This window comes from Lissotriton helveticus, chromosome 3_2 (genome assembly GCF_964261635.1).
Source record: "Lissotriton helveticus chromosome 3_2, aLisHel1.1, whole genome shotgun sequence".
In the NCBI taxonomy this organism is placed as follows: Eukaryota; Metazoa; Chordata; class Amphibia; order Caudata; family Salamandridae; genus Lissotriton; species Lissotriton helveticus.
Window position 1 is genome coordinate 25,726,148 of NC_136062.1, and position 12,282 is coordinate 25,738,429.

Genomic DNA, 12,282 nt, shown 5'->3' on the forward strand with positions numbered 1-12,282 from the left:
GTAAAGTGACCTCCCCAAGTGATACTGATAGAATATCAGTAAGATTTGTTAAAGCAAATAGCGGTGGACTTAAATTTTATGCAAGCTGCTTATCCTATGATATTTGGAGTGCTTTATCCTGAATTCCTGGAAAAGTCTTTGATTGTTCCAATCTACAAGAAAGGTGTCATGAAGCTTCCATAAAGCCTCCATTCAATCGTCAACCTTGTCACAATAGGAAAAATCTATGTCAAACACCTGATGTCCCCACTTAATCAGTGGATAACCATATTGTCTCAAACCAAAGGGCTTCACCAGGGATAAGGCAAAGGCTTTGAATTTAGCAATCAGTGACTACCTAGTGAAAAAAACAGAAACCAATAATGGAATGTAACAATTTCTCCAATGTGTGATCAGTTGATCCCTAGGGAAAATGTTAAGTCTTGGGCTATGCTATCATGTCTACTGAGGCACTTGTGTTGTGCTGCATGCTAGAAATTGGGTCAAGGTGCAACACGTTCTTTTTTTGAATAAGTATCCTGTTCAACATGGTTTAAAACTGTGATGACTACTAATTTCTTTTCTGCGAACACATAGCAGATGTACAAATGGAGGATGACAAACTGATTTTCATTTCCAGGACTTAGAGATTCGTAAATTGATGTACTGTTTTGTTAGAACAAGATGTTCCTTTTGAGTTTAACCTGGATACACCTACAACGTGAACTTGGAGGTATTTCAAGAGAATAGTTTTTTTAATAACCTATGAGACAATATTGAGAAATGCGATTTAGTGTGTTTTTTAAGGTGGCACAGTGTACTTAAGTTTATTTTAAATCTGTTTCTTAAAAACATTAGAAGTGTTTCAAAATTATAGATACCTAGGGTTGATGTTCAGTTCAATGTATCCTTTCCTTTCCTCTCCAAATATAGAAAAAAACAATGATCAAATCCCTTTTTGTTGCCAAAGGGTTGAGGGATCTTCGCAAGGCAATTAGATCCAACTTTGATACCTCTGAGAATAGGATATGAAACCAAAATTCTGTCTATTTTGTTATCTGGTCCTGTATGTCTTCTGTATGTCTTCTGATAAATTATTTCAGTTGAATACAAATGAAGGGAAAATAAGGAAGCACTTTTGTGGTGTCCAGTCACTCCCAATTCAAGCCATTAGATTACTAGGGTTTCATAGCAAAATTTGTAGAGGTAACAAGTTATTGTTATAACTTGGTCCAAGCTCCCTTTGAGTCAATAAGATGTCAAATATTAACCTCTTGGGTGCTACTGACATGACCTCCCTATCAACTGCGCAACCCATCTGGGACTGTTAACAGGTAGAAAACATCAACACACCCTGCTATGGGAGTGCAGCTACTACCTGCAGATCTAGCGCTCTCCCAACCCCTCAACCAGAGGAGGTGAGTATTCTGCTCCTGTCAAGGGGGGTTGGCATTATGTAATCGGATGATCACGTCTTAGCTACGAACCCTTGTTCTCACAGGGTGCCACACGAGGGGTGTATTAGAAAGCTGTGACTTTCAAATTTCCATTGACATATCTTGCATCACGTGAAGCGCCAGGTGATTACAGTAGAATGTTATCACCCAGTGCTTTCACTAGACAACAAGAATTCTGCTGACTGAAGTGGTGGGAGTGGTCACCAGGGGAATTATTTGGCATCCCACCAATGAATTTTGCTTAGAAGAGGGCTCACGATTCTTTGAGAGGCAGGAAGAATGTCAATCCATTGATCAGACCATTCATTGTGTCTCTCGAAGAAAGGTAAGTGCTCTCTTTTTTCTCTCCCTTCCTTGTAAGTTAGGTACTTTGTACTCACAGGGAATGGTCTGGTGGTAGAAATACCGCCTGAGAACCATGTTTCTCAGCTTTCCAGCAGTACCTCTTCCCTTTGATATAGCGCCAAGCAATTGTGATGGGATAGCCTGGTGATTCCGCTAGACACCAAGGAACCTTTTTTGTGATTACAAATTGGAATAGAGAGGACATAATCTGAAGGCATTAGCACACTAAGAAGTTACAATCCACATGAGAAACAGAAGCTGCTAACGCTAGACCTAAGAATTGGATAAATGAGCATACCACAGATGAGAATGAAAACAATAAAAGCAAACGGTATATGTCAGTGAGTAGGCCAGAACAGTGATCTGGAGAGCAATCATTAGAAAGTAATAGGTGGGACACAGTAACGGAAAATTTGAGGATTGTGCTGTTTTCCATTTGAGATACTGTAAGTAGCGGAGAAAGTGTCTAAAGGTTTTTTACTTATAACAAGTGAATTAGCGCATAAATTGTGTCTCCTTCAAAGGTGACTTACAATTTTTCCCTTTTTGGAACAGTGAACAGAACATAAAGGAGTTATCACCAAGTATTCTTGTGTATTGTATTGTAATTGCATTTATGCATCACTTCTAACCTCTGTCTAGCAGTTGATTTGCTTTACTAATGGGTGCCATGGATGGAAAAGGGGTTTTCTTCTGACGTTATGTGAGGAAGGAAAAGTTCAAGTTTGAGTATTTGATTGTTTTTCTTTTTTTAAGTCAGGCCTCATGAGATTCTGTTTCCAAAAGTTCATACATAATACACACACTGTTGGGCAATCTCGGTTAAAGGTTCGGATCTATTGCTCCAGCACGTAGTTTCTGCTTCTTCAATAAGGCATACCAACATTTATATGTAGGTTTTAAAAGACATGTTAGAATTTTATTGGGCTTCCTGCTCAGCCTTTCTATGCTTTATTGCACAATATACAAGTCATTGTTACTGCGCAGGCTTTGTAGTTTTCAAATCTGGGCACTGTAGAAATCAAGGTTGGCCAGATCAGTGAAGGATGGTGATGACACTCAGATAAAATGTTGATGGCCCTGAACTGGTGGGGTGGGAGACTTGCTTGTGTAGCAACTTACATGCCTCTCAGGTGGTTTTACCATGCATGCGCCCCTAGTTGCCTCTGACAGAAGTCAGTTCAGCCTATGTGGCTTATGGTTCACAGGAGATGAGGCAGGGTTTTACCATTATCTTAACTAATATTTTATATAATTGTCCAGTTTAATGATTTTTTATTTAGCAACCACCAAATGATGAAGATTTGTGTACCACCATGATTTTGGATCCATAAATTTGACATATCATTATTTAACAATCATAGAATTTGAATTTACCATAATTTTGGAGAGAAAAAAATCTGAAGGTAAATTTATAGGTGGGTAATAGGGCTTTATAAAGACAGTCAGTCAGTCTCTCTGAAAAGAGAGTAACGTACACCTGGATAGAATGGCAAGTTGTTATATATATATATATATATATATATATATATATATATATATATATATATATATATATATATATATATATATATATACGCTCCACTTGCACCTGCCTGTCGCACTCCTAGGCTGGTGCCTGCTCGCCGGGGGTGCACCCGACCATAATATCGGCTCGACGGTCCCTCCCCGTAAATTTCCGGGAATTAGGTAGCAGCACTCAGGGGTAAATACACAGTTAGGTTTTATTGTTCAAAACGCGCTTTCGGCACTCGGCCTTCGTCAGTTTTCAAAACAACAGTGCAGCGCAAGGTCTCAGTGAATAAAAAGTGGAATGATCTTGTCAAATGCTGGTACCGCTACATCGACGACCTCTTTATTATTATAGAGGGGTCAGTTGACTTAGCAAAGGAATATGTCGCGGTACTTAATGATAATAGTAACAACTTGAAGTTCTCAGGGACATGCAGCCAAATTGAGGTCAACTACTTAGACTTGACAGTCTTTGTAGAGGAAGGCAGGTTACACACGAAGCTTTATCGTAAGGAGACTGCTGGATTCTTTTGCAACATAGTATGATGAACTTTTCAACTGTGTGCTGAGTTAGGCGGGAGTTACCATGGTAACTGGGTGAATGAGCACTGGGGTCATGGGTGAATATTATGTGAGTTTCAAAGTGTTGAAATGTAGAACCAATTAAAATGTTAGTTTGGTTTTGAAATAGTGTGGGAAGAATTTTAATTGGTTAAGTCCAGGGATATGTGTGAAGAATTACAGGGAATCAGGGCTATTTGTGGTTGCAGTGTTTCAGGAGCATTTCAGAGATTCTGCTCAAGAAAATCTGGTGCGTGTGACTGACACTGTTCTAAATCTTCCAAAGCACTTTTAAAGGCGAGTAATGATTCTTTTAATAAAGATAGACTGCTGTATGCACTATGGGGAAGATTAAGAAGACATATTGTGCTTCTTTATTCTTGCATTGTGTGTCATGTTTTTTTGTAATGCTGTTAAAAAATTTAATGGTGCATATTTGAAATGTATTTTGGACATGAGTTAGGTGTCTGCCTTGTTTTGTAGTGGTCATTTAAATGGGCTGTGCTCTGTGTTAAAAACGATTTACTATGGAAAATGTTTTCTGGTAAAATGTCTGGCTTTTAAATTTTGGTCGAGGATTACACTGAGTGTCTGTGTGAAATAAGGAACTATATTTTCACATTTTTCAATAATGTCACCTGTATCTGCTGACAGTTTGCCTCTTTTAGCTTAAAGGGTATTCTGTGCCTCTGTCTCATGTCACTTTGTACCTGCCCAATCGCTCTCTTTCTGTGTGTCATTTCTCTCTTTGTGTGTGTGTCATGACATGTGTCTCATGTGCCTCAGATCACACTGTGAGTCAAGCTTGATTTTAAATGGATCTTGGTGAATATTTTGCTTAGTTGATGTGTTTAAAAATATGAGAATACATGTATTCTTCAAGTCAGTTAGGCTTTAGGATATGTACTAGTAGGGAACCTTAGGCAGTATGTCTGTTAGGCCTCTTACTTCACAAATAGGCTCTAAGCTGTGCAATCAAGATCCAGGGTGTGCCATTGAAATGAAAAAGGAATGTTATGTCTTGCTTATATATATGTGGTCTGTTTTATGCCAGTAGAGACAGTAAAATTGTATGAGCAGAGACACACATATTGCATGCAGAGACAGACATGGTAGATTACATGTAACATCCTGGTCATGTGCCCAAGATCACACTGAGTCAAGCTTGATTTTAAATGGATCTGGGTGAATAATTTGATGAGAGTTAGAGAGATGGAAACTGTGAGCAGACACAGGTGACATTATTGAAAAATGCGAAAATATAATTCCTTATTTCATACAGACACTCAGTGTGATCCTTGTTAAAAATGTTAAAGCCATCATTGTCATGAATCCACCATCACTCACTCCTGCTTCTCTGTCACTCGCTCCCCTTTCTTTACTCCTCTTTCTTCCTTTAGTTTTCCTAATGCACATTCCTTTAGAATCTTACTCGCCTTCACTTCATTTCTCTCTCCTTCTCTTCTTCTCTGTCACTGAATGTATCCATCTCATTATCCTCTTAGTAATTTGCTCTCCCTCTATTTCTTTTTCACTCTCTCTGACCTTAACCATTCCTTTGTTTTCCTTTCTGTATCCTTCACTCCTACTTTATCTCTTACTACCCTTTTATGACTTAATCTCCTGCTTTTTTCTCTTTCACAGATATTAAATTTACTGAAAATATGTAATTAAGTTTACATTACTTATAAAGTAAGTTTGACATACAAAATTTACTTTCTCAACACTCTTTTCCTTAACCTCACTACTCTTCTCTCACCCACCTACACCCCTTACTGCACTCCCCTCACTTATTCTCAATCCCCATGTTTACTCCCCTTTTCCTCACTCCCCTCCCACACTCACCTTTTCAGACCTTCTGCTTTACTTCCCTTCCTCTCTTCCCTTCCTTCGCTCTTTCACTCTTTTCCCTTCCCTTACTCTCCTTACTCCACTAACTCCTTCTCTTACTTCCTTTGTCATCTTACTTCTTCACCCCCCTTCCCTCATTCTCTCTCTGTTAGCCTCATTCTCTCCGTCCTCTTAGTCTCTCACTCCTCTTCTGTCACGCTCACCCCCTATAACTCAGCCACATTCCCACACTCACTTTCTTTGCTCCCTTACTCACTCCCTTTCTGTCACTCTTTCCTTCAGTACCTCTATCCCCTCACTTCCTCACTCCCTTTGTCTTACCATTACTCACTTTTATCCACCCTTTGTCTTCCCTCTTTACTCATGCTCTCTGCCGTTCTTTCACTCCCGTTCTCTTAGTCTGGTTCCCTCACTACCCCTCATTCCCTATCTTTCTCTCCTTTTCCCTTTACTTTCATCCCCCTCTCACCTTCTCTCAGTACCTATGCTTCAGTCCTCTTCCCCCTCCATTCCCTTCCTTCGCTCACTCACTCATTCATTCCCCTTTCCTCACTCACCTTACTCCACTTCACTCACTCTTTCTCTCACTACCTCTGTCCTGTCACATCCTCATTTTCCTTCCCTCACTCCCTCTCTCTTAGCTTCACTACCTCTGTCCCCTCACTCTCTCACTCCTCTTCCGTCAAGCTTACTCCCTATAACTCACCTACACTTCATCACTTATCTTTCTATGCTCCCTCACTCAGTCCTCGTCTCTCACTCTTTCCTTCACTCCCTCTGTCTCCTCACTCCCTCACTCCTTGTCTCACGCTCACTTGCCTTTATCCACCCTCTATCACCACTCTTTCCTCAACCACACTGCTCTTCTCTTATCCTTCCTCACCCCCGTTCCTTTACTCCGCTTTCCTCACTTACCCGCTTTCCTCACTTATCCTCATTCCCAAAGTTCACTCCCCTTCCCCTCACTCACCTCCCACACTCACCTTCTTTCAGTCCCCCTACTTCACTTCCCTTCCCCTCTCGTCCCTTCCTTTGCTCCCTCAATCATTTTCCTTTCCTCTCTCACTGTACTCCACTTCACTCACTCCTTTAGAATATGTAAAGAATATAGCTCTTTTTGGAGAATTGGAGGTAGTTCTAAAAAGAACTGTTTTTTTCCTTCTTTTTTTAGATTTTATTTTTTTTTTGTACTTTTTCCGAACGTTTTTAATTTTTTGGGGTATTTTTTTCAGAACAAAAACAAAACTAGGGAATGCCAAACTGCTCAACAGGAGCAAAAAAAAAAGGGGAAAAATTAGGGATGAGGGGCGCAGCGGTGTTCTTCCCATTTTTGAAACAATTAGTAGAATACTCTGCTCCCCATAACAAAGCAGTTCGTCACACTGCTTACAACGAATTGTTATGTCAGAAAAAACAGGCTGCATATTAGGTACCATGTCCACTGGTCTTCCTCTCACCGACGATGTTGATGCTCCGGTGGAAGTCGAGGGGCCATCTCTTGGGGGATTTCGTGCCAGGTCCCTGGTGCTCTTCTTTGCAAAATTATTTGGGTGCCTCCTCTGTACATGCCGGATCAAGTTGGCATTCCCAAAACAATTTTTCGGGGTGGGATCCCCACGTGACAAAGTTGTGTCACATATCTTGCAGGTGACTTTTACTGCATTAACTTTTTTTTGCCCCTCTGGGATACTATAGAATTTCCAAATAAAGTGCTCTTTCACTTTTCTCTGGGGGGTGTCCTCAGGTAGGAATTCCTGATCAGAGTCTGAAGAGGACTCTCTGGAAGCAGACATCTTTCCCAAAAAACAAAGTTTTTCCAAGAAGAATGGAGAAGAGGTGTTCTCTGAGCAATTGCAAAGAGGTAGTGAGGGAAATGGGTGGAGACTTTCCATAGTTCTGTAAAAAACTGTTATTAACCAATCAAAAGTGTTGATATTAGGTCACATGGCTTGACGGGCGCTTATGCTACGCGCTCCGGGGCGCTTACGCAGCACGTACGTAGGCGCTTCCGGGGGCGCTTATGTGGCGCAAATGAATGACGTGTTGCTCGATTTTCGGAAATGTTTTTAAAAGTCAAAATACTTTGATTAAAAATCAAAAATACAACTTTTGTGAGTATGCCACTGAATGTCTTGCATTATTATTTACTTTAAATACATACATATATTTTTTTCGATCGCGGGAATAGCGCTCACGCTACGTGTATGGCTGCACTTACCACTACGCGCTCCCTGAGCGCTCCAGGGTTTAAATATAAAAAAAAACAGGAAAAATACATTCAAAAAGTAATATTATAAAAATATAGAATATTGGAATAATTAGAAAAAATATATAATAATTTGAAGCTATAAACATTATCTATTAAAAAAAACGTAATAATTCACTTAAAAAACCATAGGTTTGACACTCGTTATAGTTAGGAATTAGCATTTAAAAAACCTTTGAAATTCACTGAAAAAACCATAGGTTTGACACTCGTTATAGTTCGGAATTAGTATTTAAAAAACCATTGAAATTCACTGAAAAAACCATAGGTTTGACACTCGTTATAGTTGGGAATTAGCATTTAAAAAACCTTTGAAATTCACTGAAAAAACCATAGGTTTCACACCAGTTCTAGTTAGCTGAACATTTTACTCACACAAAACCATTGAAATTCCCACGTTATGGTTAGTTGGACTCACTATAACTCGCGCTCCCGCAATCCACTGCTGATGATGTCACATATTACATCATTCATGACATGTCAGTGACATTACTGATGACATCACTGATGACATCTCAAATGACATCACTGATGACATCACTGAGGACATCATCCATGTAATAATACGATGCACCTCCTCACACTCTAATCTAACCTTTGATACACCCAGTGTTAAATACAAACTACCATTCCTGAAATTATTGACACACCAATACTAGTTACTACATAGGCACTCACTGATTCCTAGGTCTACACACACATCCACTCATTCACCCATACAATCACTCATACATACAGACACTCATCAATACAACACTATCATATGCACTCATACACCTATACAGACACTCACACACTGCCACTCATCCATGGAGTTACTCACACACCTAGTCAGTCATGGAAAGAATCAATCACACTCCCATTTCCTCATCTATACAGTTATACAGACAACACCTCAAATATACAAACATATACTAACACATACTTACTCTCTTTTACAATCACTGATACTAGTACACATTGATCCATACAGCCACTTACGCAATCACAGGCTCTCATGTATAGTCATTTATATATGCCAACTCTCACATGCACTGCGTTTTACATATGTACTTACTTGGACATGTAGCACTGAGATATCCATTCACACACCAACACACCCATGCACACAGTCACCGCCCATACAGTTGTTTCCTCATGCACTCTTGAACCCATACACCAAGTGAATCAACTGCTCACACATCTATGCACAGAGTCACACAACTCCCAGCCACAAACACATTTATGTATTTATGCGATTTGTATAGCGCGAACAAATGCCCGAAGGCGTCTCGGCGCTGAGGCGCCTTCGGGCAACACACACACTCCACCTCAAATACAAATACTAGGGCAACCAATCAATAACCCATATAGCTACTGATCAACACATGCAGCAGCTTACACAACAACAGACATAATGATGCACACATTCAGACAATTTACTCACTAATCCATGCATTCAGTAAGACACATTTCATAACTCACTCATACAGCCAGTCACGCACCTACTAAATCCTTCATCCAGCCACTTATACATCCACTCATTCTTCAATATGTAAAACATATTTAAACTTTACAGAAACACACAGGCACTGGATGATGTCATCAGTGATGTCATCAGTGATGTCATTTGAGATGTCATCAGTGATGTCATCAGTGATGTCACTGACCATGTCATGAATGATGTAATATGTGACATCATCAGCTGTGGATTGTGGGCGCGCGAGTTATAGTGAGTCCAACTAACTAGAACGTGGGAATTTGAATTGTTTTGTATGAGTAAAATGTTCATATATATATATATATATACACACACATACTGCGTCCTCAGTCAAAGTCGCATTCGCAGTCAGGTTCAAGTGTGATTTATTCAAATGTCAGCAAGCCCAGGTTGTTGCTTCGGGGCGAACGCATTTCGAGCTCCCAAGCCCTTGTTCACTGGCCGGAGTACAGGAACAAAACAGCGGAGAACAATTACCAGATTTTTTAAATCCTGCCCTCAAGTGGGCCTCAGGTGAGTACTGATGCATTATGGTAATGATGGTCCCACACAATAAAACTTTGTCTGACGACACAGTATATATATATATATATTACAACATGAACCACTTTTCAATGCTGAAACCCAGACAGTGGTGTGGCATGGTAACTGGGTACAGATCCCAAATAATACATTTTAAAAAGCCAAACACAAGGTTACAAGGTTCAGAAACCACTTTCTCAGGAGAAACGGTGCTACTCTTATTTATTCATCAATCCCCATGATGCGTTTCAGACGTAAAAAGGACTTTGCATCAAAAACGCGTCATGGGGATTGACGAAGTACTCTTACATAATGAGTGGAAGTAACTGGATCTGTAGATACTAAAAAAATATATTGTATCCAGGTCTTGTTCTAAAATAGTTACAATGGATATGTTCTGTGAATGACAAAGTATATTGTGTAAATTGGTCTTCTCTCTTTATGTCATGGTATGTTCTGTTGTTTTATTGTATCAAATGTATTAGGTTTCTTTGAGTGTTTTTAACAATTTTTTATGAATTGGAGGTATATAGTTTCTGTGATGATTTGTTAATGAGATATTGTGATACATAACGTTTTTTAATAAAAGGATAATTTGTGAAAACTTTTTGGGCTTTATAATACATCTTTTGTGTCTATTACATGGGCTGTAGTATTGTACTCATTTAAACTCATGACTCTGTGAGCAAAGCTTTCCATTATTGTTTGTCGAACAACCAAGGGATATTTTGTTTTTACTTCTCATGCTGGTATTAACCAGCATGAGAGAAGTGCTGGGATTGGGCGGAGTGGACTCGTTTCACGCTCCAGACTAGGAGCCTGTGCTGCTGGGATCTGTTGATACAGCCCTGCAATATCCAAGTGCACATGTCGGTTTGGCTGTCCTAAGACAGCCGGTCAAACCCACATGCTCGCTTGGTGCCCTGTGCCCACCACCACTCCTGCTGCTGATGGCCTGCCCTCAAGACTCGTCTGTTGCTCCAGTTCCTACAAGTAAAATAAAACTATAATGAAGCAGCTTTATTATCTTTTTATTTTACATGTTTTGATCTGCTAGTTCTAGCAATGGGGCATCACTCCTCTGCCATAACGGAGGAGCCGCACCTGCGAAGTTGTTCAATTAGCATCTATTTTTGAAATGCCACTATTGACGAGTTTTGGCAACTCCCGCAGCCTTGTGATTTGTGAACAAGGCTGCGGAAACAGCTGAAACGTGTCAGACATAGCATTTCAGGGAAAAAATGGTAATTGCACAACTCTGGGTTGTTGGCAGCGTTTTTCAAGAAAAGCAAGGGACCCTGGGTGATTAATATGGAGATTGCTGACTCCGACGTAGTGTTGACACCCCCATTGATTGGTCCAGGGCTCAAAAAAGCTGGGATAGGAGCCAGTCATTAGGAGCCAGATGATGAAACTCTACCTTTTTGGTGGCTGATGGTTTTTGTCCAATAAATGGAGGGCTCACAAAGTGATTTACTAACAGCAGATATAGAAACTACACATATGCAGACCGAAACCTCCTTAACCTAGAGCATATGTTGTTGGATGTCTTAGCCCAACTACCACTGTAAACATCACTCCACATATTCCAATTATAATGGAGACAGCAACAATATTTTCTTATCACTTCCAAATAATTTAGAGATCGTCTGGCGTCACAGTTTGTCATCACAAGGTACCTTTATATCCCGTCCGCCGAAATATAAATTCCATTATATCCTGTGGGATTTATATTGCAGCGGACGGGATATCCGTCACCATTGTGATGGAGTAACCCATTCTCTAGGATCTAAATCAGGCCCTTAGTCTAAACGTGCCAGTTAACTAAGGTACAGGTTGGAAATTGCTTTCTTCATTTGGTTGCATTCATGGACACCAATATTATTTGAAAGACTTAACATTGTTCAACCAATTTCATCATGAACATTAGTGGGATAAAATCACCTTAGACCAACATTAGTTTGGATCAATTGATTTTCAGATTTCTTTTATCGGCAACATCATAATCGGAAAATTTGCAGATCGTAAAGCTTCTTAGCATATATAAAATTCTATATGTCCTTTTTCTTTTAAATGTACCCTCACAAGTATCTTCCACACGTTTTGCGTTTGTTTTGAACCTAAAAAAGCTCTAAATAAATTCTTCATTCAATTCAATTGATGGCTTACCTGTGAGGGTCCTTTGAACTTGGTACTATGCGCACACATTCCCTCTTCGTGAATGTTTTTTCTACCCAGGATTTGTAGGACTGTTAAAATAAGAAGAGAGGATGTTATTATAAAATATGATTATGTATATATGCAATGGA

General features: G+C 39.7%; 1 protein-coding gene across 3 annotated transcripts in view; it reads right to left on the reverse strand.

Annotated features, from left to right (window-relative positions):
• The window catches only part of LOC144826433 (transient receptor potential cation channel subfamily M member 7-like), a 1,864,676-nt gene that overhangs the window by 1,615,242 nt on the left and 237,152 nt on the right, over positions 1-12,282 (reverse strand). For all 3 annotated transcript variants that reach the window (XM_078684758.1, XM_078684760.1, XM_078684761.1), the window contains exon 2: positions 12,143-12,222. In XM_078684758.1, the coding sequence (XP_078540884.1) occupies positions 12,143-12,222 (80 nt within the window). The remainder of the gene's footprint in view (positions 1-12,142; positions 12,223-12,282) is intronic.